Here is a 27,804-nt window from a genome sequence, read left to right on the forward strand (position 1 = left end):
ATATATTGAAAATGCATCATGAATATTTATTAAACATTTATTTTCTTTTATGGACAATTTTGAATATTTTTGAATTTTTATCTTTTTTATCGTGCATATTATATATTTAAAATTTATTTTTATTTTTTTGAGATATTTATTTTCTTTGTACGTTATCTTTTTTTATTGGGCTTTCACTTTTTTTTTAAAAAAAAAAACACTTTTAAATTTTTATATATTGAAATGTTTTCTCAATATAAATTGATAATTGTTTGGAGTTTAATTTTGAATGTAAATAAATAATCAATTCATTTTAAATATTTTTTTGATTAAATATGGTATATCTTAAAAAAACACTTTTAAATTTTTATATATTGAAATGTTTTCTCAATATAAATTGATAATTGTTTGGAAGTTTAATTTTGAATGTAAATAAATAATCAATTCATTTTAAATATTTTTTATTAAATATGGTATATCTTAATACGTCATTATCGAAATATTAAGTAAGTTGATCAATACCTACAAATGATTTTAAGTTTATTATTTTATCGATTTAAAATCTTTAAACTAACATTTTTAATAAATTTATTCTATAAAATTAATTTATCAAATTATTGAAGAAATTTGTTATTTAATATTAATATATTTAAAAATTAAACTATATTATTTTTTAAAAAAATCTTAAATTTTATCTGTCATGTAGTCAAAATTATTTAATTGACTGATTCTTTTTTATATTCAAATAGATAACTATCATTTTTATAAAAAAAATAATAAATAAAATGGAAAATTTTCAACACTACTATTTCCCCTCAGTCAAGACTATAATATAATACACTCTCGGTTACTGTACCCCGTGCATAATTGGTCTTTCTGGTGGGACCTAGCGTCGCTGCCAAAAAGAGAATCACTTCTCGTCCGCCGTCGACTTCCGGTTTTTAAGGCTTCCTCCTCTTCCGTTCGGTCTCTTCCCCGTGGAAGCTATGGCTGCGGCGGAGGAAGGGTTCCGGCCTCTCGAAGAGGAGTCCCTGGTGGACTACATCAAATCCACTCCCGCTCTCCTCGTCCAGTTGGGAGAACAGTTGGAGGGCCTCGCCATCAAGGAAGTCGGCGACGGCAATCTCAACTTCGTGTACATCGTCACCAGCCCAGGCGGATCCTTCGTCATCAAGCAGGTATTTTCCGATTGAATCGATTTAGGGATGGTTTCCTCTCTAGTGTTCAGCAAATCCAACTTTGGCTACTGTCACGGCACAAACTATGGGTCTTTTCTTTGAAGCTTGTCTTCCTTTGCCCCTTTTTTCCCCTTTCATGTGGGACGATACCTTGATCACAATTAAATGATTGCAGCTTTCCTTGGAAGGTAATCCTGTGCTTAATTGTTCAGAATATCTGCTTAATCGTTTTCTCTGCTAGTAAATACTAAAGGGAAAAAAGGTTCTCGGCTGCTATTCAGCTATGGCGAGGGAAAGTTCATTTGTGAGGGTTGTACACGAACGCTCTAGGGTTTATGCATGATGGTTTTCATCATAAGGATAATTTTGTTTTAACAGTACACTCCATGAACAGACTTTGTTTGACCTTTAAGTTCTTAAACTACACTAGTCTAAATTGATGCTTAATCATGGATGATAATCTATTTATTCTTTTGTTTTTTAGGTGATGAAAGGATTATGAAAGAACCTATGTGGTGACTTCAAATGATTTGTTATGCCTTTTTATATTGTGAATTTGACATTGCATTAGGTGCAGTACACTGGATTAATCATAGAACAATCAACTTATTGTTTTGTAGTACAGACGTGCATTAAACTGATGGTATGGTAGAATTCACTCAACTTCACAAGGCACTCACGTCTTTGGTGGCAATCTTGATATGCCATCTTAAATTTCCTTCTGTTTCTCTCGTGCCGTATTCAATCTTATAATGGACGAGTCATCTATTGAATGCTCTTGATGCTGAATTAAGATAACTTCAAAATCTCATCTAATTTGCTTGGCGACTCAGGCTCTTCCTTATATTCGCTGCATCGGTACTTCGTGGCCTATGACAAAGGAGCGTGCCTATTTTGAGATGTTAGCCTTAAAAGAACATGGTCGCCTATGCCCAAATCATGTACCCGAAGTTTACCATTTTGACAGGCCAATGTCCTTAATTGCTATGCGCTACTTGAAGCCTCCACATATTATTTTGCGGAAAGGGCTAATTGCTGGGATAGAATATCCATTGCTTGCTCAACACATGTCGGACTTTATGGCAAGAACACTTTTTTTCACATCACTTCTTTACCATTCTACACTAGAGCACAGAAAAGCAGGTACATTCAATTTGATGAATACAGATTTATAGAATTATTCTATTATTTCAATCATATTCTCCATTTTTTCAAATGCACAAGAATTTTGTGATTATACATCTGAAAACATTAGTACTCTCAAATATTCATATTTTTGAAGATGTTCCTGTTGATAATGTGATTACCTTTGCGTTTAAATTTGCCCAATTGTGCTCTTATTTGTTCCAACATCCAATGAAAAATGCAATTTTCCTCAACATCCATTACATCTAGCGTAATATAACATTACAACACATTTTACTTCAACATCCTTTTAAATTTCTCAATTTTTCATTTTTCTTTGTTGACAATCTCTTCAATGTTTTCTTGCAGTTGCAGAATTTTGTGGGAATGTGGAACTATGCAGGCTCACAGAGCAAGTTGTTTTTTCAGACCCATATAAGGTGGCTCAGTATAATCATTGGACTTCACCTCACCTTGACCATGACGCTGAGGCAATTCGTGATGATGACATCTTAAAAATTGAAGTAGCTGGACTGAAGTCCATGTACTGTGATATCTCAGCATTCATCTTTATCAGCTCTGTTTTTTAATAAAAAAATTATTCTACTTAGTATTAATTACATTTGTAGGTTCTGCGAGAGGGCACAAGCTCTGATTCATGGAGATCTTCATACTGGTTCTGTCATGGTGACTAATGATTCTACACAAGTCATTGATCCTGAATTTGCTTTTTATGGGCCTATGGGATTCGATATAGGAGCTTTCTTGGGAAACTTGATTTTGGCTTTCTTTTCTCAAGATGGTCATGCTAATAAAGACAATGACCGTGAGGTAATGACTGAGTTAACGATATTGCATTTTTGCACGGGGGAACTGAGCAAGCTTTTGAGTCTAGATTCTAGCATTTGGGAATTTTTTTTAGTTAATTAGTTGTTCTGAAATTTTTTTGGCTCTTCCTGTTGGAGTTTTAGCATGAAGAGAACTTTCTCAGACTTTCTTTAGCAAACAGATATGCACCTCAATTGTTCATTCTCATTCTCATCCTTTGTTAGAATACACCTTATGTATGTCTGATCCAGAGAAGTACCAAAGTCGCTGTACCGACCAATGTGTTCGTTATTCTGAAACAATGTGAAACCACTACAATGTGCCTTAAAGAGATTGACTCTTTCCATTTCATCCCTCTAAATAACATCACATATTTTTCTGATTCAACTGATACTACAATTTTCTTGTAGCCTTGTAGGCTGCTTATTGTGCTATCGAGACAAGAGTGTAACTATATTGTTGGAATATCATTCAATAAGTTCAGTTTTTTTTTTTCAATTCATAATATCATTCTCGCAGGCATATAAGAGGTGGATTTTGAAGATGCTAGAAGAAACTTGGAATCTTTTTCACCAGAAATTTGTTGCTCTCTGGAATGAGAACTTTGATGGGCATGGCGAGGCATATCTTGCAGATATTTTTAACAAACCTGAATTGCAACTCCTTGCACAGAAGAAGTACATGACTGATTTATTTCATGATTCTATCGGATTTGGTGCTGCTAAGATGATAAGGTACTTTTTCATCTGAAACTCTAAGCGATTGTATGCCTATTTTGGAATTTTGAGTCGACAATCCCTTCAATTGTGCGATAAACTCAAAATATTGGTTTACCAATTTATTAAAAATTTATCTGGATTAGTGAAATGAGAATTATAGCTAATCAAACTAAGGTGGCGTTTGGTTAAATGACTGGAATGACTATAGGTATGAGTTTGATAGTAAGATGAAATGGGAATGAGAATGGAAATGAAACCTACCTAGTTATGTGGGTTTGGTTGATTCCCATAAATGTAGAAATCATTCCCAAATTGTTATTCCCAAACCCACAATCCAAACACTATCTTTTATTATCATTCCATTCCCTCATTCCCAAACTCATCAACCAAACACCCCCTAAATGTGGGTATTACTTCAGAATTGTTTAAATGAAGATTAAGAATAAATAGTTGGAGACATGCATTGCTGTATTAGGTGTAAATATTAGTTTAACTATATATTTGAATTTATTTTGGACCAATCAAATGATACTTCTCATATTCTTGTAGGAAAAAAAAGAAGAAATGATTGATATTCAATCAACTATATTGATAGTATTATGAATTTGCTAAATTAAGGATGACAATAGGCGGGGTGCGATATTTTCTTCACTTCCCCCCTATACCATATAAGAAGTCAGGTGGGGCAAGCGGGGTGATGTGTGATTAAGGCAGGATGCGTTTATGAAGCATCCATCCACTCTACTAATATCACACATTCTCGAAATTATGATTGATATGAAAATTAAATCACACTGGAAAACTGAATATGCTTAGTTGCCTATCTGATTCTTCTTTAACTTCAGCAGAGAAATGGCTTCAGTTTTGGAACTCAATTTATGCTTTTGTGCTGACCTTTAACCGTTCATTGGGGTTGCAGGAGAATTGTTGGAGTAGCTCATGTTGAAGATTTTGAATCCATTGCCGATGGGAGCCAGAGGGCTCTCTGCGAGCGCCGTGCCTTAGATTGTGCCAAGAAACTTCTGAAGGAAAGGCGCAAATTTGAAAGCATCAGCCAAGTCATTTCAGTCATTGAGGAGATTTCAGCTCGCTAGGCAGTCGGAAAAATAGAGGAACTAGTAACCGCCATGAAATTGCATCAGAAGTGCATCTCTCCATGAACTGTTAAACTAAATTATGCTTTCAGAATGAGTCAGTAAGTGTTTAAACTGTGCGCTAATCTCTCTGTATTTTTAGCTGCTTTAAATCTCGTATGCATTTTGAACTTATCTTTTAAGTATTTTACTCGATTATTCTTCGACATGATCCTGCACACTATTGTGGGGAAAGCTAGTCTTTCTAACTTGAGAATGAAACTGACTTGATACCTCAGGTTTGCTGTGTCAAATTGCTCTATGAACCTTATATCGATAACTCTGGTTTTTGCAGCAGCAAATGGCTGGTACTCGTCGAAAATTGAAGTGAGGCATTGATGCTGAAGCTTTCTTATGCATCCTACCGAATAACTGGTTCGATGCTGGACTAGTTCATACTTCATAATTTGCACATGAGGGAGTCGAGCACACATGAAATAGGTGTATGGTTCAATCTCACATCAAAGAGTGAAGAAAGAGTAGTATACAGAGTACTCTCTTAGTAGAATGCCCAAGGATGAAAATTCTTAAGGTAATTAGATTGATAATATGATATACATATATTAGTTAGAATGGCGAAAAACAACATAAAGCAATGTTGAGTGTTATTTGTTGGAGGAGAAACTAATCATAGGTCTTGTTATTACTCATTACTGGGTTGATACTCCACGATAACGACCTCACTTTAGGTCAGCAGGTCATACATGCGTGATCCTACTTCAGGTCAACATACAACTTACCTGTGCACAAACTTTAGGATTAAAGGGGCGACCTGTCGCACCAGCTTGACACGTTGGCATCTCTAAGGGTTGATTTTTTGAACTAGATCGCTATGTTGGCACCTTTTGAAATTCTTCGAGTAGATGCCATCGTCTAGGTTAAGGATGGGCTCAGTTCCCTGAGCTCTCCTCAATTTCCTGAGCTCTCCTTTGATCTCCCCAAGCTCTCTACTCCGAACTCCCTATTCCGAACTCTTTAAGCTCTCCCTTTTGAGCTCATTAGGCTACAGGTTCTCTGAAGACAGCCATCATTGACCACAAGTGGATATGACTCAATTCCTACATGGTCCTTCCACTTTAAGGACTTAATGGATAGTAACGATCAAATGGTTGGTAGTAACGGAGGCGGTTAAAGTTAATGGTCATTAAGTTGGGATTACTAATTGAAATTGTTAAAAGATTCCCTAGAGATTGCACTTTGAAATTGTTAAAAGATTCCCTAGAGATTGCACCCCAGGTGCCCCTCCACGGCCCCTCCAAAGAAATGTGGAAGGATAGTAAATTATGGAACTGAGTGATCATTGTGACTCTTGAACGCGTTCAAGGTCTTGAACATGTTCAAGCAAATGTAGTGTGGGCCAACCCTTGGCTCGCCCATTCGTGTGTATTTTTTTTTAAATTTTATTTATTAAAAAATTATAAATTTTAAAAGTAGTGAGACGATTGAAATAGTAAAATTTTAAATATTATTTTTTAAAAATAGTAAAATTATTTTCTAAAAAGTAAGATTATTATTAAAAATAATAATAATATTTTAAATATTTTAAAATATATTTGTTTAATATAATATAATTTATGATAATTGAGTGGACTGTGGAATCAGAAATAAGTGTTAAAAAGAATGTGGATGAAAGAGATATGTTATTATAATGAGAATATGATAGTGAATCTTATATTTTTGGATGAGATGATGAATATTATAATAAAAGTGGGTTTGGATGTTCTAAGGAAATGAATCCTAGGAGATTCAAATCTGACTTCTGTATTATAATTCTATCATCTAAGTATCAATTCAACTATAGCCATGGAGACTTATACAAGTATCTTCAAATTTTAATACCTATAAATGCCGAGATACAATCTTTATATTGTGCTCGTGTTTTCACTAGACCATTAGTCACTTGAACATCAAAGGCCTTTGTTGTTGCCTCCGTGAGCAGGGTGCAGCAGCAAGACGATCAAGATGGATTCCTAAGGATGAATTCTCAATTGGGACATGCATGGAGACTTAATTTGAAGAAAAAATCTCGTGTCCGCACGATCCTACGATGATGGATGGCAGAGGTGGGCCGCCTACTTTCAGAACTAGTTGGATGTATAAGGTCTGGACACCTGGATAAAATAGAAATCAAGGGATTTTGTTGGATAACTTCAGTGCCATTTGACGTTTTCTTTAATGGCGCGCATATCCGACCACGCCGTGCAAGCAAGACTTCGTTTCCACCTCAACATCTACCCCGTTGACAGAGCTCTGCGTTATCACTTCCATATTGACATCCATGGAAAGGGACTAGCAATTTCCTTACATTATTAGCTAGAATAAATTTGCACTTTTGGGGGATGCAACAACGGAACATTCACTAATTGTTTGCATGAAAACAAATTAAGCTCATTTAGTAAGCCATTGTTCAAAATGATTTTAGTATAATGAGAAACCGTGTGTAGACCTTCCCTCTAATTGGTCTATCAGATAAATCTAGAACATAATTTATGCACATTCAAAAATTGACCTATAGTAATTTAAATTATGATCCTCTTACTATTATTTTAAGTCCTTTATTACTGTACCACATACGTAGGGGCAATCTTCCTTTCTCTTGATACAAGTAGCTTTGTAAATGAACCCGCATACATGAACAAACAAAGTTGATGTTTAGTTCTTAATTTTTTATTTAAATACATGAAAATTATATTAATTCATAAAATTTAAATTATTTATGATGTATTAAAAATAAATAATAATTAAATTTTATATATTAGATAATATTTAACTTAATGTATTTAAAAGGGCGACAACTCTATTAGTTGATCTAAATAAAAAACTAAGTTGAATTTGAGCTTGATAAAATTTGTAAGACGCTTATTCAACTCGGTTTGATTAGTTTACACTTGTAATCATAGTTTAAAATTTTGATCAAGTATCAAAGTTTTAATTAGTTTGTGACGGGAATGATATGATTTTAATATTATGTCCTACCAATATGATTTCGATATCTTTTTAAAATATAAAATATATTAATTAAAAATATTATTATAATATTTAATACTATTATTAGTAGATTAAACCATTTTAAAAAAATTATAATAGAGTAGAAATCAATTTAAGATTAACTAAAATTTAGACATAATCATTAGGATTAAGTATATTTAAATTAAATTGAATTTAATTTATTTTAATCTAAAGAGGGAATTTTTCCCCGTATATACCATGGATGAAAAAAAATATGAGGAGATAATAATTAAAGAAATTAACTGTTAAAAAATAAATAAATAAAATTTTTTAATAAAAAACTCAGGAGTAGTCTTATGTGGTCACTGTGGTGTCACATGGTCGCTTCGGTCTCGCTGGACCATAAGGTCTCATGTGAAGTCTCAATGTGGCCACAGAGCCTTTGGCGGCTAATAGGGCCTCGTGCAGAGTCTTATGGGGTCGTGCCGGTGTCAATGTCAATGTCATACCGATCGAAATGATAAATTTGACCCGCACCGCTCGATGTGCAGAGCATTGTGGGGTTGTGTCAATATCGGTGCTATCTTGGTCGGTGAACAAAATGATAAATTTCGTCCACTGGTAGAGAGTTTTTAAATCATATGCTTATAATGCGATTATATATATATATATATTATACGAGTAAAGATGCTGGTATTCATTGCATTAAGATGCTTCCTACGAGTTTAAATAAATAGCACAAGCCATGCACATTGTGCGTGCATGTATCAAAAGATATAGTGAGTTCATTAATTTATGAATGGAGATAATTAATATTAACGATAGTGCGTTGATTATACCCTTCATTGTTTCCTTAATTATTGATCCATAATTCAAGTTTTTTAGTATTCCTACTCTCCTAGGAATCACAAACGTGCTATCTTTTTTGGGTTTTTATTTTATTTTTTGACTGACCTTTTTGTGCATGGCAATCATGGTTTTGTCTAGTGTCGTTCTAGTAGGCCTACGAACTATTAAGACTATAATAACAAAGGATTAAAAAAGAAATAAATATCTCATTTTTTATTATCATTTTCATTAAAAAAAACGTATCTTTCTTTTATTAAAAAAATATTAAAATAGTTCTAGCAACTATGACAGATGCTATACGTCATATATATATATATATAATATAAAAGTGTTTCGAAATAAAAATATTTTGAGATAAAAAATCAAATCAAGCACGTTTTTGATAATTTTTATTAAAATTATTATACATATAAAAAAAATACTCTTTATTAATTTATTAAAATTATTTAAATTTAATTATACTCTTTTTTAATTTTAATTTAAATCCTTTCTTATTATTTTAAGGCTAAATAACTTTAAACCCCCTATGTTTTCCTCCCAAAAGCAGTTTGCCCCCCTATATTTAAAAAATGACACTTAGCCCCCCTATGTTTTAAATAAAAAAGGAAAAAAATAATAAATGACCAAAATAACCCTGCTATTTAATTGTTAAACAATGGCTAAATAACTTTAAACCCTTTTTATTTTTCATCCAAAAGTAGTTTCCCCATGTATTTAAAAAATGACACTTGGCCCCCTATGTTTTAAAGAAAAAAAGAAAAAAAATAGTAAATGATCAAAATAACTCTTTTACTATTCTAAATGTTAAAATTATTCTAACTGAAACATCCTTATTCAAGGTAGCCTTAGATTTTTAGACAAAAAGAAAAGTAAAAATAAAAAATCTCACATAATCGTTGAAAGTTTAATCTAACCAAACCTGATTGATATATAGGTCAAAAATTTCACTTGTTCCTAAAAAAACTCTCACAAAATTTATACATACACCAGTATAAACAATAGATAAGCAACAACTCTAAAAGAAATAACTATTCAAAAACTCATTCCACCGCCCTTACCAAATAAAAAAAATCAAAATTTTAAATTAATGAACCAAAAATAAATAAAGATGGAATAAAGTTCATAATTAAAAATCTCTTTCTCATTATCAAATGTGACATACAATAAAACAGCAATGAAGTATTGGTGTGACAAAATTACACCAATACAAAAATAAGGGTAACCTCATATTTCTAGAAATAAAAGAAATATAAAAATAAAAAATCTTGGATGGAAAATAAAAGGGGCTTAAAATTATTTAGCCATAATTTTAACACTTAAATAAAAGTAAGGGTTATTTTGATCATTTGTTATTTTTTTTCTTTTTTCTTTAAAATATAGGAGGGCTGAGTGTCATTTTTTAAATATAGGGGGGTAAACTGCTTTTGGATGGAAAATACATGGGGGTTGAAAGTTATTTAGCCTTATTTTAATTGCTGATCCATAATTCATATTTTATAGTGTTCCTTCTCTTAGGAATCATAAATCTACACAACGCGACGCTATCTTTATTTATTCATTTTGACTGATCAACCTTTCTGTGCATGGCAATCATAGTTTAGTCTAGTGTGGTTCTCGTTGGCCTACACATGATTAAGATTATAATAACGAGGATTAAAAAAATCTATTATTATTTTTGTTAAAAAATGTCTATTTTTTCTAAAATACAATAAAATAGTTCTAGAAACTTATGACACAAGGTCTACGTCAATTCAACTTTTATATATATATATATATATATATATATATATATATATATATATATATAGGACGCCTTTTTGCACCCCTCCCCTACGTCCGATCCTACTCCTATTTTAATTTTCTTCTATTTCTATCTTTTTTCCTTTATTTTTTTTAGTTTTGTCCCATATTCCTTTTCTATTTTTTTAAAGTTTTGTTTATTATTATTTGTTTTAATCAGTTTTTTAATTTTTTTTTATCAATTTTATTTTTAATAATTTTTTATTATATATTATAATCTTTATTTATTTTTAGTTATAGATTTTAAGAGTTATTATTTGTAATGATTAAAAAGATAACTATGTTTCAAAAAGAAAGAAGGGGAGACTGAGAGGGAGATAGCAGTGGAGGGAGGTGTGATTGAAGAGTGACTAAAAATGAAGTGTGAGAGAATAATTTAAAGGGAGAGATTCTGACATGTGTCAAGAGTTGAAGGGTAGGTAATTTAAGGGGAGGGAAGGTTCTGACATGTATCAAGCGTTGGAGGAGGTAATTTAAAGGAATATGGGTGTTTTGACATATGTCAAGGATTGAAGGGTGAGTAATTTAAAGAGAGTGATAAGTTTTGACATGTATCAAGAGTTGCAAGTGGGATAATTTAAAGGGATGAAAGATTTTGACATGTGTCAAGAGTTGGAAGGGGGTAATTTAAAGGAATGAGAAATTTTGACATGGGTAATTGACATGGGTAATTTAAAGAGAGTGATAAGTTCTGACATGTATCAAGAGTTGGAAGTGGGGTAATTTAAAGGGATGAAAGATTTTGATATGTATCAAGGGTTGGAAGGGGTAATTTAAAGGGATGAGAGATTTTGACATATGTCAAGGGTAGAAGGGGGGTAATTTAAAGGAAATGGAGGTTCTGATATATATTAAGAGTTAAAGATGCTCAATTTAAAGGGAGAGAGTGTTTTGAAAAAAATAAAAAAATAATAAACAAAATTGATTAAAAAATTAAATTAAATTAAATTTTAAAAATAATAATCAAAATTAATTAAAAAATAAAACTAAAGAAAAATTAAATAAAATTTAAAAATATATAAGTATTGATGAAAAAAATAATAAACTAAATTAATTAAAAAATAAAATTAAATAAAAATAAAAAATATATAAGTATTGATGAAAAAATAATAAATAAAATTAATTAAAAAAATAAAACTAAATAAAATTAAATAAAATTTAAAAAAATAAAGAAAAAAAGGATAAAATTGTCATTTGACGGGGAGAGAGAGAGAGAGGGGGGAGGGGAGAGGGGTGCGGTGTTAGACCGGGGGGAAGCAATTTACTATATATATATAGTACGGGTCAAAGACAGAGATAGTAGCTAACGTGGAGGTCAAAGTCAGGGCAATAAACGCCAGAGAACCAACGGGCTCACCAAACGTGGGTCAAGCGGAGGTCTACTACAATTTTCGATCGGGCATGAAGTGTCCGATCAGAGAAGGGCTGGTCCAAGTAGAAAGCCCGTAGAGCCAAGAGCACTATGGCAAGAACATCAGGTGCTCATCACGGAGCGGAGGAATGTTAAGATGACCAGAGTGCTCGTCTGGTCAGGCAGAAACAATCTATCGAACCAAGTCATTGCAGGGAAGCAACAGAGGTCTATCGAGCGGGGATCCCTAGCCGAGCTGCTACCCCGCTCGGCCAAACAGTGGGACCCCTCTCATATCTCTTGATATCCCTTTGGGAGATAATACCGCTAACAATGAGGCATGGTCAACAAGCAAATCGTACGACAAAAGTTTCTACTGTCTTGTCAGGGATTTGCATGTCCTGTTAAGGTATGGTGTTAGAGCTATTTTCCTGACATGTCCTTTCATAGGACAATTTGGGAAACGTACCCACGCCTTAAGGAGCGTGCACATCACTCACTGTAGTGCTATATAAAGGGGGTCCATGTACTGGCGGAGGCACACATTATTCATTATTCATGCCTATGTTTATTGTTGTTTTTCTTCCTTCCATTTTTTTGTGACCGACTTGAGCGTCGAAGGACCAATGCCAGGGACCCCTTCCCTGGCTCGGTATTGACATTTCTTGTATTGTAAAGCGGAGTGAGGTCTACACACGATCAACCCAAAAGCCACATCCCCAGCCAACCTTCTTCACGATTTTTGGACAGAATCATATTGGCACTGTCTGTGAAAACGTAGCCTACATCTGATACATAGAGATGGAGGACGTTGGGCGACTTACGACGGTGACATTGACAAAGGAGGAATTAGATATGTTGATACAAGCCCGAGCAGCAAAAATGGTGGAGCAACAATGGCAGCAGGCACTGGCTGAGCGCCAGGTACATGAGCCCGCGACATCAACAGCGGGGTCACAGGCTGGATATAGAGATCGAGCGGAACATATATTCGTTCGGGGGAAGAATAAGAAGTCGACCGACACTTATAGAGACGCGCCCAATGTGCCAATCCCCTTTCATCACGTGTTGTTCCAGAATCCATCAGAGGAGCAGTACCGAATGGACAAGAAACCAGGATCCTTATCGAATGACGCACCCATTTGGGATGCACACAAAAGGAAAGCACCAAGAAACGATGATTCATTCGAGCGGATCAAATGACAGTTCTCTCAGGGGATTCTGGATGTCCCCTTGCCTCGACATTACACCCCACTGACAATCTGGGAATTCAATGGAACGACCGATCCGGACGACCACTTAGCCAAGTTCGATAACGTGCCACAATTCATCAGTACACCAATGGAGTGAAGTGTCGAGTCTTCCTCACCAAACTTTTCGAATCAATGCAAGGCTAGTTTAGATGATTGTCGATTGGATCAATTCATAGCTTCAAAGATTTCTGAGCGGCATTCTTGCACCACTTCACTAGAAGTCGCCACTACCAGAAGACAAGTATTAATCTATTCACAGTGAAGCAGGGGCCCAAGTGTTGGTGCAGCGGGGCCGGCAAGAGGGGGTGAATTGCTTGAAAAAAAATAAAAGCCTTTCCCGTTCTTTGGACTTCAATTAACAGCAATTTCACAATTATAATAAATAGAAATGAGCAACTACTAAAATAAAAGAAGTCAACAGATTTACTTAGTTACAACCTAAGTGGTTGTTAATCCAAGGATAATGAAAGCACTAAGAGATCTCCTTCGTGTAGGCAGAGAAGTCTGTTACAATCGTTGAATGCTCAGATAGTTGCTAAGAAAAGATTACTAGAGTTGTTCTACATTTCCTAGCTCTAGGAGTATTTTTATAGCTCCTGGAAAATTTTATCCGGAGGTTGAAGGCACCTCCAACAAGCTAGAAGGCGCCTCCAGTGAGGCACCAAAGGATAAAGTTTTATTCTTTGGCAACGGTAAAATCAGTCTGGTTGAAGGTGCCTTCTATAGGGCTGGAAGACGTCTTCATACTGTTCATTGAAGGCGTCTTCTAGCCATGGAAGGCGCCTTCCACAATGAAGGTGCGGAGATGCATGGAGGCACCTCGGAGGCGCCTTCAACTCCCTTTGAAGACGCCTCCAGCAGTATTTCCAGCCTTCTTTTTGTTCTTCTGCTGCTCCGATCGCCTGGATGATCACTCTTATCTGGGATAGGGCTCACCCGAACCTATTTTCTGGCATTCTCCTCAAGTAGGCTTCCGTTCCGGCTTCTCGTCCCTTGGAACATCGTGCATGCCCTTCTCGTCCACCGGTGTACTCTTCCGCAGCACCTCATCCCTCGGATGCACCGAGCCATCGATTCCCTTCCCATGTCATCCTTCTCTCTAGCTGCATCTTCCGCTCAACTTCTTATGTTTTTAAGCTCCTGCATACTTAGACACAAGGATCAAACTCAACAAGACCTAACTTAACCTGGTTGATCACATCAAAACTACCACGAGGTTCTAACACCAAGGAGGCACTGAGGGCCTACATCAAGCTGTTCAACCAGGTGGTCATGGATATTCCATCGGTCTCCTCGGAGATATTGGTAAATGTCTTTGTCAGGGGCTTACCGAAGGGGAATTCTTTCGCTCCCTCATCTGGAGGCTTCCAAAAGATTTCGACCACCTACTTAGGCGGGCCACCGAATACATAAATGTGGAGGTAGCCTAGGTGGCACGAAGGAAGGAAGCACCTGTCGAGCATATTGCTCCCTCAAAATTACGGTCGACCACTAATCATCAACCACCGAAAGGCCTCCAATCAGGAGTAGCACAGCCACACCAGGAGCTAAGAACACATACCGTGTAGCATGTGGTGACAGGTCGACTCAAAGCTACAAAAGGCAAGACTTGGATGCCATTGTTTTGCTCGTTCTATCAATTGACCACGCATAACACCCGAGACTGTATGACTTAAGGCCGATTTCCAATCGACCGGCTCCTCCAAGATATCGTTGTCTCTCATCGACTCCCAAGTGATGACATCGATGTTGATCGGATGGGCAAAGAGAAGAAGACAGACTAACCGATGAACAGTGTCATCGTCAGCCTCAAAGAAGAAATAACACAAGTCCCGTCCAAGCTTCTGCTAAGTGGACTAGATCCTTAGCTAGGGAAGAGGAGAACCGAAGCAACGTCGCTCAAGACGAAATTGGAATAATTGGCGGTGGGCCGACCGACGGTGATTCCAACCGAGCAAGGAAGTTACACACTCGGCGACTAGAGATACATGTTGTTGGATGTAGCAAGGAGAAGGTCGAGGGACCTAAGATCAGCTTTGGCTTTCAAGATTTAGAGAGAGTGGAGATCCCTCATGATGATGCCTTGATCATATGGGCAGTAATAGCTAACTATAGTATTCACCGAACTTTTGTTGATACAGGTAGCTTGATGAGTATAATCTTTAAGAAGACATTCGATCATCTGCAAATCGACCAGAGCGAACTGCAGCTCATGATGACCCCACTCTATGGGTTTACAGGCAATGAAGAATTATCAATTGGCCAGGCTTGACTGGCTATATCGCTCCGAGAGGAACCTCTCAAGAGGACCAGGACTATAAATTTTATTGTGGTGGATGCGTCGTCTGCCTATAATGTCATATTGGGCCGACTGACCCTTAATGAGTTCCGAGCTGTCGTATCCACCTTCTGCTAGAAGATCAAGTTTCCTGTAGACAATGAGGTGGGTGAAGTTAAAAGTGACCAGTTGGCCGCTCGGCGGTGCTATGTCGAGATGGTCAAATCTGAAGCAAGGGTCGCGTGGAAGATCCCGCGCTTGGAAGTTAGCACCATCATGGAGGAGCCTCTCGCGCTAATCTATGAGAAAAAGGAGGAGGTCTAGATCCATCCTTGTCGGTCGGAAGCCACTACATTTGCTGTTTCCGACTTGACATATGAGAGGAAGGTAGAGCTGGACGCATGCCTTGGCGAAATCATGATGTGTTTGCCTGGTCGACATACTAGCTCCCAGGCATCTCTCCAAGCGTAGCTCAGCACGAGCTTCATGCCCAACGGACGCTCGACCGGCGAAACAAAGGAAGAGGGACTTCAGCTTGGAACAGAATTAGATTATCCGAGCAGAGATAGAAAAGTTGATGGAAGCTGACCACATCCGCGAGATACAATTTCTGAGTTGGTTGGCCAACGTCATGCTGGTCTCCAAGCCAGACAACAAGTGGTGAGTTTGCATCGACTTCTGTGATCTAAACAAGGCTTGCCCAAAAAACTTCTATCCCCTACCCTAGATAGACCAAATGGTGGACTCCATGGCGGGTTGCGAGCTGATCTGTATGCTTAACGCGTACCAAGGTTACCACCAAGTGTCTCTCACCCGGGAAGATCAAGAGAAGGTCAGCTTTATCATGGCCGATGGAACTTACTGCTACAATGTCATGTCGTTCAGATTAAAGAATGTCGACGCTACTTTTCAAAGATTGATGAACAAGGTATTGCGATGGTAGATCGACCATAACATGGAGGTATATGTCGATGATATCTTGATAAAATCTCTCCGAACCGCTGACCTTTCCACAGATATCGAAGAAATCTGCTAAACTTTGAGGGCATATGGAATCAAGTTAAATCCAAACAAGTGCATGTTCGGAGTAAGGAGTGGCCGCTTCTTGGGATATATTGTCACTAAATAGGGGATCGAGGCGAATCCCAGCAAGGTGAAGGCACTGCAGGACATGCCACACCCCACAACTTGAAGGATGCTCAATGGCTGACCGGACAGATCACTACATTATCAAGATTCATCTCCAAATTGTCCAACTGGAGTCACCCGTTCTTCAAAATACTACGTCGAGCGACGAAGTTGCAGTGGGACGTGGAGTGCGACAAGGCGCTGGAGGAGCTCAAGGAGTACCTTACCTCCTTACCTGTATTGGTAAAATCAAATGTCAGCGAATCGCTCTTGATTTATTTGTCTTCCACAGAGCATGCGGTTGGCTCGACGTTGGTGTAGTAAAACAACCCTGAGCAACAACCTGCATATTTTATAAGTCATATTAAAAGATGCAGAATCCTGCTACACCAATCTCGAAAAATTGACATACACACTAGTACTCGCTGCTTAGAGACTCCGACCATATTTTCTATCAAATTCGATCATGGTGATGACCAATAGCGGGAAGATTCCTCCTTAACCTAGAAGCATCTGAACGGCTGATCAAATGGATTACCGAGCTGAGCGAGTTTGACATACAATATCAACCGCGGATGACGATCAAAGCATAGGTCTTAACTGATTTTCTTATCGAGGTCCAAAACACCGAGCCGAAAGCGACTTGGAAGATCTATGTAGATGGTTTATCCACCCACCAATTGTTCGTATGGAGGATTATCGAGCTATGAATACGAAACTGAATATGAGGCCATGATAGTCGACTTGCAGGCAACTCGGCATGTAGGAGTCACAAGAGTCCTCATCTACTCGGATTCTCAACTGGCGGCGCAGTAGCTACTAGGCACCTTTGAGATAAGTAACGTCTAACTCAAGTTATACGCCGAAGCTTTCAAAAAGTTGAAGGCCGGTTTTTAAGAAGTGATTATCCAGAAGATCCCCCAATCGGACAATCAGACCACTAACAAGCTGGCTAAGTTAGCCAGTTCATTATCACTGATCGTGATAGATCAGTCGATCGAACAAGTCTGACTGGTGGCACACATCGATAAGATAGACGGAATAACCTTCTCGAGCGATTGAAGGACACTACTGATAGAGTTCCTCCGATCGGGCATCACACCAGCCAATCAGAAGGAAACTCGCTTATTGAAAAAGAGGGTCGGGTGGTTCACCACTATTGGGGATCAACTATATGAAAAAGCTTTCTCAAGGCCGCTGCTCAAGTGTTCGAATTGGAGGACGTTGAATACATCTTGCAAGAGGTTCATCAAGGCTCCTGCGGAAGTCACCTGGGTGGAAGATCACTGTCTCAAAAGATCCTGTTGACGGGATACTTTTGGCCCACATTGCAAGATCACACCACTCGGACAGTGGCCATTTACTTGTCGTGTCAAAAGTATCATAACGTCCTACACCGACCCACCGAGGAGATGAGGGACAGTGGGGCATGAACATCGTTGGACTGTTTCTCACCAGGCAACGAAGATTTTTTCTTGTGGCAGTAGATTATTTTTTAAAATTGGTGGAGGCGGAGCCACTGACCAAGATAACCGAGCATATGGTCATCAAATTTACAGAAAAATATCTCGTGTCGGTTCGACATCCCTCGTCGACTCGTCTCGGACAACGGAAGACAGTTCATAGGATGGAGGCTCAAGTAGTAGTGCGAAGGCTATGACATTACATAGACTTTCACCTTAGTGGCTACCCTCAGAGTAACGACCAGGTGGAAGTCACCAACAGGGAAATCCTCAGAGGATTACTGGCTTGGCTCGATCACACTGGAAGTAGCTGGGTCGATGAACTCCCCAGTGTATTGTGGGCCCATCACACCACACCACACCAAGAGAGGCAACCAGCATAACCCCATTCCATCTAGTATATTGAGGTGAAGCAGTAGTTCCAGTGGAAGTCGGAGTAGAGTCCGACCGGGTGCAGCTCTACGACGATGGAAACGCCGAACAGAGACTCATGAAACTCAACTTGGTAGATAAAGTCTAGGATAAGGTCGTTGTTCGGCTCATAGCGTACAAGCAACGCATGAAGCAGAGCTACAACCGGAGGGTAATTCCAAGGTCATTCTAGGTCAACGACTTGGTATGGAAAAGAGTGAAGCTGATCGACGATGTCACTAAGTTAGATGCCCCGTGGGGAGGACCCTATAAAGTCATCCAAAAGCTCCGCTCAGGAGATTACTATTTGTAAGATGAAGATAGAAGAAAGCTCGAGCGGTCCTGGAGCGCAAACCACCTCCAGCCCTATAGGATTAGGTGAGAGGTGTATGGTTAAATTTATATACACTTGTATAAACATACATCCTGTTGACGAATCAATAGTTGCGCGACAACTATAAACTCCTGTCAATAAATCAACAGTTGAGCGATGACTATAAACTCTTGTATACAAAATTAGCAATCAGGCGGCGACTATAAACCCTTGTCTACAAAATCAATAGTTGAGCAGTGACTATAAACCCATGTCTATGAAATCAACAGTCGAGTGATAACTATAAACCCTTATCTACTAATTCAAAAGTCGACTAGTAACTACAAACTCTTAAGTCAGAGAACATCAACAACCGAGTGGTAGTTATAAACCCTATAGTCTACGTCAACTAAAGTCGAGCGAAAACTATAAACCTTAGATACGAAATGGTCTACTAAAGCCGAGCGGCAGGTATAAATTCGAGAACAAAATTAATTGAGAGTCGAGCAACGACTATAAACATTGGTTATATGGCCAATTGGTAGAAAATATTCTCGCTCACAAAAGTAAAGAGGTCGTTCAACATACACTGAAATAGGCGATCGGATGGCTCGTCAACTAGTTACATTGACAAGCGGAGGTACAAGAATGCATACTTAGAAAATTTTTATAAAACGCTATAAGGTGGCCAAGAGGCTAGACAACCCCACTAGGCCGAACGACGATGTATGGAAGAACACTTGCAAAATTTAACAAAAGGAGGAAGCGTCGAACAGGTGTTCATTCATTAACACTTAGAAAAAATTTTTACAGAACATCTGGAGAGAGCACAAAAGGTGGCCTGCGAAACAGAGAGGAGGGATACTCGAGATAGTCGAGCACGTCATCCGGCAATGACTCGATCAGCTTTTCTCTATTTATCAACTGTTGGAGGGTTCCATTGGTGCCAAAATTGAAGAGGTCAAGCGCCCGATTAGTGAGCCGGTCGTTGAAGGGGTCCGAACGGAGATAATCACGCTTGAAAACTTCAAACCGGTCGGGCTTTACATCTTGGTCAATTTTGAAGGCCGCTCAAAACACCTCCAGCTCGGCCTTCAGTGAAGTCAACTCGACATCCTTGGCGTCGAGCTGAAGCTTAGTAGCCACTTGATCTTCCTATCAACTCTCTCGCTCGGTGACCAAAGCAACCTTAGCCTCCTTCAAATTTTGTTGAGCCACTCAATTCATGAGACTTGCTCGACACTCTGGGTTCGCTCAACTTGAAGCTATTCAAAGCTCATCTCCAGATTGACCTTCAATTGAGCCACCTCGCTAGTCAGCTACTCCAAACGCACCGGGGAAGCATTTGATGGGTCGCTCGGAACGTCCAACTGTTGGAATTCATGCTCCAAAAAAACTAACCTTTGGCACATGGCCAAGCTCTTGACCCAGAACTGCAATAGCGATAAGTTAGTAAGTGCCGAGAGAGAAATAAGAAAAAAAAAATACAAGAGAGATATATGTACTCTAGTGGTCTTCTGAGTATAACTATCCATGAGGTCCCCTAGGGAAATAGTTGGCACGGGCCCTAGAATCAGCCAAGACTTGTGCCAGCGGTCCTTGAACCCTGATATGGTGTTCCGGGGAACTGGGATCGGCATCGTCTGGGTGGCGCCACTCATCTTGGAATAGAAGGCTCGGAAGTCGCTTGGCGTGTGGACTTGGGAATCAGGAATGGCCGGATAGTAGATACCTATGTGGTTGGCAAGGAGGAGTGAGGAGGCATATACACAGCAGGCGGCACACATATAGTCCTAGAAGATAACCCGGACGGAGAAGGTATCCGGTCAGATGACACAGAAGTAGGAATCGAGACGGCCACCTTCTCGGGAAAGGCAAGTGATGAAGTCTCACACCGCTCGGAGGAAGGGCGTGAACCGGTACGGGCGGGGGTTTGCAAGGAAGAAGTGGCTAAGCGGTAAGAAGCTTCCCCGCGGTGCCTCTTGCATCGTATTAGAGGTTTGCCAAATGTGGTTGACCCTGAGGGCACCACAATCGGTATCATTGAAGGTTGATCAAAAGGAAGGTCAGTTGTGGCAGTCGCGGCATCGCCAGCCGCTGTCTGACTTGCTCTAGCCTTGCTGGCCATCACATGGCTCCCTCCCACTTTGCTGGTCAAATCATCAGATTGCTCGACCGACTGTAGGCCACTACTCTATAGCGCAGCAATGCCCGCGACGTTAATCTCCACGTCCGCGGGCTTGCTCTTGCTGCACAGACATTCCCTCAGCATAATTTGAGCTGCAAAAAAAAAGAAGAAAAAATCAGTTAGATTCAAAGATGAGGATAAGATAGAGCATACCTAGGGTCATGGGTAGTCGAGTGCGGATCTGGCTCAGCCCGAACATGTAAAGGACACTCTCCAACAATATCCAATGGATGTGATACTTCTGACCAGCTAAACTGGAGGCTGCCTGGAGATAGTCTGATCGGCTTTGATATCTCCCTAGAGATGGAGGTTGCGTCCCTTCCATCTACCAGCCGGTCGGGAAGTCTGACCGAGCGTGAAAGTGAACGAAAAAATAGTGCTCTCTCTGGTGCTTATTGGAGGTCGACTTTTTTTCAAAAAAGACAGAGCCCACTTGGGCTTGGAACAAAAAGATCCCTGGCTCAAATAATTTGGGATAGTAAAAGTAGTGGAATACTCAGGGGACTAAGGGGATGTCGTGTAGATGGAATAACACGACCACCCCGTACAATAACCTAAAGGAATTAGGCACCAATTGGTGCAGGGATATATGGAAGTATTTACACATGGCTGAGAATAAAGGATAAACGGGGAACCGAAGACCAGTGCAAAATTGATCCTTGAAAAAGGGTAAAAAACCATCGGGAGGTGAATGAGGCCAGTCATAGGCTGAAGGTATAGCAATTTGATAATCAAAGGGGAAACAATACGTGAGCTTCAGCTGGTCAATTTTATCACTGTTGAACTTGGACTCGGTTGAGTTATACCACAATCCGAGGACGGAAGCAGGAAGTTGAGGAGAAGAGGCCATAGAAAATAGAAATGGAGGAAGACCAACGACGCGAGTAGAAAGGAAAGGAAAGCTTACTGTGGAAGATCGTCGACAATGAAGAAGAAGAAGGAAAGCGGCGGAGTGTGTGTGCAAGGAAGGAAACACAAGGAAATGAGAAGATGACGGCGAGTAAATAAGGGTTTATAAATCCCTCGGGCGAGTGCTCCGAGCCGTTCGATCGAGGGTTGTAGAAAACAGGGTCGAAATCCGATCGTTGAATTCAAAAAGGTGCCTGTCACACCAACCGCGGATATCCACCTGTCACATTAAGTGTGTGGCGGCAGGGGTTGGGACGTGTGGTGGTTGGCGATAGGGAAGCATTAATAGAGCTTAATTAAAAGACATGGGTGGCGCGCACATCCATAACGACTAGTGATTTGCACAGTCTCCTAGAAATTGAGATGACATCAACAACTATTACAAGGTGCTCGTCCAAGAAAGCGACGAGATGTGAAAAAATCGCTAAGTGTTACTGCCAACCACCCCGATCGACACAGATTTCTAACTATATGATAGCCAAGCGGCAACTCAAAACACAGGCTTGTGAAGTTAGATACGAGTGGCAGCTACACACTCAGGATAGTAAGATGAAGCATAAAAACAACTAAGAAGATTATATAATCCGATTGGAAGCTCGAGAAAAGAGAGTGCCCAAGCAAGAGGTCACCAAAGACACTATATGTCCAGTTAGTCCGACTTACAGCCTCCTTCGACTAGACTTGAGGGGAAGGCTTGTGATGCGGTGATAAAAGGGGGCCCACCAAGTGTGGTCAAAGGCGAAGATAGCAGCCAACGTGGAGGTCAAAGTCAAGGCAATTAACGCCAGAGAACCAATGGACTCACCAAAGGTGGGTTGAGCTGAGGTTTACTGCAGTTGTCGATCGAGCATGAAGTGCCCAATCAGCGTAGGGCTGGTCCAAGCAAAATGCCCATATAGCCAAGAGCACTACGATAACAACATCAGGTGCTCATCATGGAGAGGAGGAATGTTAAGATGATCAGAGCGCTCCTCCAGTTAGGCAGAAACAATCTACCAAATCAAGTCATTGCAAGGAAGCAACAGAGGTCTATCGAACGGGGATCCCCGGCCGAGCAGCTACCCTGCTCGGCCAAACAATGGGACCACTATCATATCTTTTGATATCTTTTTGGGAGATAATGCAGCTGACAACAAGGCTTCCCTGCGCTGATATCCTTTTGGAAGATAATGCAGATAGATTTTGGATTCCTTGTTAAAAGTCTATGATAAAAGTTTAAGATATTATTTCCCTGCGCTGCTATACGAGCTATTTCTTATGGAAATTTGACCTTGTAGGCTTCCCATGCAACTCTAGTTATATCACCTAAGTAATTTTCTCTTATACGTATCATGGCTTCACCCGTTTCTATATCAAGTTCATGTCTGGCTTGGTAATCTCTTCTAACAGAGATAATCCACTGTTCTAAATAGGAATCATGCATCTGGGGGTCGTCACACTCATCTATATTTAAAAATACTAAATTTTTTTCAAAATAAGCAATTTTTAGTGGCCTTCTTTTCCCTATAGTTAGAAGTAAGGGATTATTATTTGTATATGGAGTTATTTCTGTTCTTGGTGGATGGACATGTCCATAATCCATAGTTCTCATAGAACTTTCTGCATATTGGATTATTGGTGGTCTGGACGTGATAGATATAATAGTAGATTTTGCTGGGTTCATGAGGTTTAATTCATTGTAAAAGTGCTCTTGTTGATTTTTCAATCATAAGATTCAGCCTTTCTTCTCTTCCATCTGGAAGATGAAGTGGTTAGGTTCTATAATGATGATAGAGTGATGTAGTAAAGGATAATATTCCTTAATTGTATAATCTCTTAGGATTTAGGGAATTAAGTTGTTCATTTGAAAAAGTTAAGTTTCTTTCTCTCATTTATCATATCTTTAAGTACATAAGTAGAAATACTACAGATCTTTAAGTACATAAGTAGAAATACTATATCATCTGGTCATGATATTATCTAACCAGGAAGTCATATTTGACTCCGTTTGTTTTCTTATTGTCTGTGAGGGACCTGTGAATAGTTCAGTTTGTGTTCATGGTAGATTCCTGGTGTTGAGTAGTATGTTAAGAAAGAATAAGTTTTGGGTTATCTACTTAGGATAATATTTCCTATAGATAGTTTGTTTAAGTCTTTTGTTAAAGTTTATATACTTTCTCTCCCCTTGGCAACTTTAATGGTTTTCTGAATTTGTGTTTCAACTTGAAATAGTTTATTTTCTAGTAATTATATTTCATTCTTCATCTAAGTATAATTCCCAATCATTATCAAATATTTACTGTTTCTTCTCAAATTCCTCAAGTTCAGTTATTTCTTTTGAGGTTAAATAAGTTGTCATTTCTATGGGCATGTATAAGAATTTATTTAAATCATAAAAAAACCTTTGTTGTGTCTCTTGTTGGAACATGTAATTTATATCATTGTTAGTTAATTGTAGTTGTTTCTTTCCCTGTTGTTGCAATATTTGCCTACTTCTGTAAGTTCAATTTCTAGGAAAGTTTCATCCTCTATTTATTCTATACATATATTAGAGCTTAGAGTTTAAAATTTAGGATTTAGTCTTCAAAGTTTACACCCTGTTTGGAATCCTATGGAATTGAATTCCTATGGTAATTGAAATTCAATTCCATAGTTTGGAATGAATTTTTGAGATTGATTTGATATGGAATTCAATTCCAATTCCATTCAAAATGTGAATAGTAAATCAGACCTCAAATGGTCAGATTTGGATAGGGATTTACCATGAACAACTAAAATTTCTTAATTGCCCTTTTAACTTAAAACTCTTTTTCCCATCTGCCGACTCTCTTATTTTCTCCTGCCTTTCTCCCGTGCGCCTTTTCTCCTTGTGTAGAAAACTTCTCCTTGCACCGTTTCTCCCGTGTGTCACCTTCTTCATACTGTGTCTTAACTGTGCGATCCCTTCTTCCAATTCTCTAATACTTAACTTGATTATTAAATGATTAGTTATGAGGATAAAATGGTAAATGTATAAGAATGGAATTCAATTCAAATAGATTCCAAATTAAGGAATTCAATTCAATTCTATTATTCACTAATCCATTCCAAACATAGGAATTGAATTCAATTCCTGCCAGAATTCAATTCCTAATGGAATTCAATTCAATTCCTTCACTTAAGTTGTTTCCAAACAGGGTGTTAAGGTTTGGATTATAATATTAAAGCTAAAGAAATTTAAAAAATATAAAAAAAATACATATGGTGTTCACAAAGTGAATAAAATAAGATAAGTAGGATATCAAGACTCTATATATATATAGATCATATCAAACCCACGCACCCCGACTCATTTCTGGATACTCCAACTTACTCAATCGCACAGGCACTTTGCGCACGACTAGTGTACAACATATCAGTTCTAATATGTTGCACACTCTATTTGTGCGTGCCTGTGGGTGACTAAGTGGGATTCCGAACGTCCAGATCACTTTTGATGTCCCAAGTGTTCGAAATTGACTCAGGGCATGCAGAAATGATCCAGACACTTGGAATCTCACTCAGTCACCCATAGACACACACAAGTATAGTATATTAGAACTTTATATATCTATATATACACATACTACGTGGGCCCCCCTCTGTCGTGACGCATGCATGCTAGGTGAGAATGAAAGACACCCATATATATATATATATATATATATATATTAAATTTTATTAAAATTATTTTAAATTGATTAAAATCACTTTCACGTGATTATGTATTGATGAGAGTTTTGATACCAGACTATCCTTGTATTACAACAACTACTACATTAGTATTGAAATACAAGTATTTTTAGATGAAAAATCAAATAGGGACACTACTTTGATATACATGTTTGTTTTGACGAAAATGATATAGTCCTGATATATTTTTTGATAAATCAGTCCAATTTTACTCTATATTGTAATAGATGCCATAATTACACTAAAATAAACATATTTTTTAGTTGAAACATTAAATATGGAACTAGTTTGACATTTTTTTTGGACAAAAATAGGCATCAACAAACTAATTTGATCATCTCAAAAAATGTTCTTATTTTACCACAGTTAAAAACAACTATATAAAATAAGTGTTAAAATAAATTAATTAGTTCAACTTAAATAAAACTATTATACATATCAAAAATACTCTTTATTAATTTATTTAAATTCTTTAAATTTAATTAAAATCACAAGTTCGTCGAAGCCACATTGAAATTATGTAATAAATATGACAAACTGTTATAATAATTTTGAAGTGATTTTAAATAAGTTAAAATGATTTTGATGTTCAATAATTTCACAAAGTTGATAAAAATATACTTTAATTCAATAATTAAGATCCTGAGTTTGAGTCACAGTACTATTTTGATTTTATTTTTTTTATTAATTTGACGAAAATGATAACTACGGATGTCCTTTCGACGAAAACGATAATGTGCGCAACAGCCCTTTTGATTTTTGTCAAAAATAAAAAATAAATTATAAATAATAAAACATACGCAAAGTTTGTTGTCCTCTTGGCAAAAGTGATAAAACAGATGAGCATGCAGGCATACATATCTCTGTTGCATTGTGGTGCACACTTTTTTATCAGATTGAAATTCTCTTTTCTTTTCTTTTCTTTTCTTTTCTTTTCTTTTTCATTTCAGTGTTGCATGCATATTCCTAGTGACACCTAGGGCTAGCTGCTCTCTAGTGCCTGATGCTTCTTGTTTAATAGAGGAGAAGGAGGAGAAGGAGACGACATCCAGTGAGCAATGTCCTTGTGGCAATAATTAACATGTATAATTAAGATAACATTCTTAGTGCTGCTTGTCCAGACTGATAATCTAATGATCGATAATGCAGGGATAGATAGATCATTAGCAAATGCCTACCTCACAAATCATGAATGTGACATTATCTTTGACCATGCACGCACTCGTAATTAAGAGGTCGAGATAAATAGATAGATAGATAGATAAATAAATAGATATACTTGTTTGTTTGTTTGATGATTCAAGCTGTTACGTTTGACTGATGAGACATATGATTTGAAATTCATGCATTTACGATAATCAAGTTAAGTTAGAGTGGCTTAGCTTTTGGCTTTAAGCTTTCACTGAGAGATATTAAGTATTAAAGAACTCATCATTAGTGATGTCTTACCAAATATTTATGCTATCATCTCAATTATGAAGTTTTAGTTGGCAGACAATTGAAAGGACTTTTTTTATTATTATTATAATTATTATTATCATCATCATCAAAACAGTGCTCATCTTTAAAAATATATTAAAAGGGCATTTTGTATTTTGAAAAATCCTTATCAAATGTTATAGTAACTTTAGTGAAAATTAATTACTTCAATTGAAGCAACTTTGAGTAGATTGTGGCGCACGCCTTTTTATTATGTGGTAATTTTATTAACTTGGATAGTTACACCATCCACAATTAAGAGTAAGTTAACCTCCACGAGTCTATCAGGGATTAGCTCCTTCAAATGCCTAGGTATTCCTGATCGGGCAACATAACGGTTACACACGACTAAACATGACACTTGAATTGATACACTAACGGCTCGGCTTACTTCCTAGCTAGCTGAGGGGTGCTCTCTCTTAAGTTGGAAAATTAGAGCTAGTCAGGATAGTCTTATGGCTATTGAGTGCTTCTAGCTGTCTATCCCGCTGATCAGTGGCGGATCTAGTGGGGAGGGGGGGTGTGTTTGAGCACCCCCTTGTTCTCGGAAAATTCTACCAGTATGTTGTAGTCCGAGGGACAGTGAGAAGAAAAACAAGTTCCAGCTCCCTTCTTTGAGCACCCTCTTTCTTTTTTATCTGGATCCACCACTGCCGCCGATCCTCAATGGCGTGATAGACGTACAAGTTATATTCTATCTACAAAACTTTTGTGTAGACATTCAAGTATCCTCCTATCTTTTGGGTCACTATTAGTCTTTCAAAGAAGGAAAGAGATTATA

General features: G+C 37.9%; 1 protein-coding gene across 3 annotated transcripts; it reads left to right on the plus strand.

Annotated features, from left to right (window-relative positions):
• The first annotated feature begins 890 nt into the window (after positions 1 to 890).
• On the plus strand, positions 891 to 5,612 carry LOC121971487 (methylthioribose kinase-like). 3 transcript variants are annotated; one of them, XR_006109150.1, is made up of 7 exons: positions 891 to 1,157; positions 1,991 to 2,300; positions 2,652 to 2,826; positions 2,912 to 3,113; positions 3,630 to 3,844; positions 4,749 to 5,024; positions 5,258 to 5,612. XR_006109150.1 is itself a non-coding variant. In XM_042522783.1 (6 exons), the coding sequence occupies exons 1-6, from the start codon at positions 966 to 968 to the stop codon at positions 4,921 to 4,923; spliced, it is 1,269 nt and encodes a 422-aa protein (XP_042378717.1). In that variant the 5' UTR covers positions 891 to 965; the 3' UTR covers positions 4,924 to 5,131. The 3 variants fall into 3 exon arrangements, 1 of the variants encoding a protein (XP_042378717.1); XR_006109151.1 differs by having other exon boundaries at positions 5,261 to 5,612; XM_042522783.1 differs by lacking the exon at positions 5,258 to 5,612 and having other exon boundaries at positions 4,749 to 5,131.
• Positions 5,613 to 27,804: the final 22,192 nt, after the last annotated feature.

This window comes from Zingiber officinale, chromosome 4A (assembly GCF_018446385.1).
Source record: "Zingiber officinale cultivar Zhangliang chromosome 4A, Zo_v1.1, whole genome shotgun sequence".
Classification (NCBI taxonomy): Eukaryota; Viridiplantae; Streptophyta; class Magnoliopsida; order Zingiberales; family Zingiberaceae; genus Zingiber; species Zingiber officinale.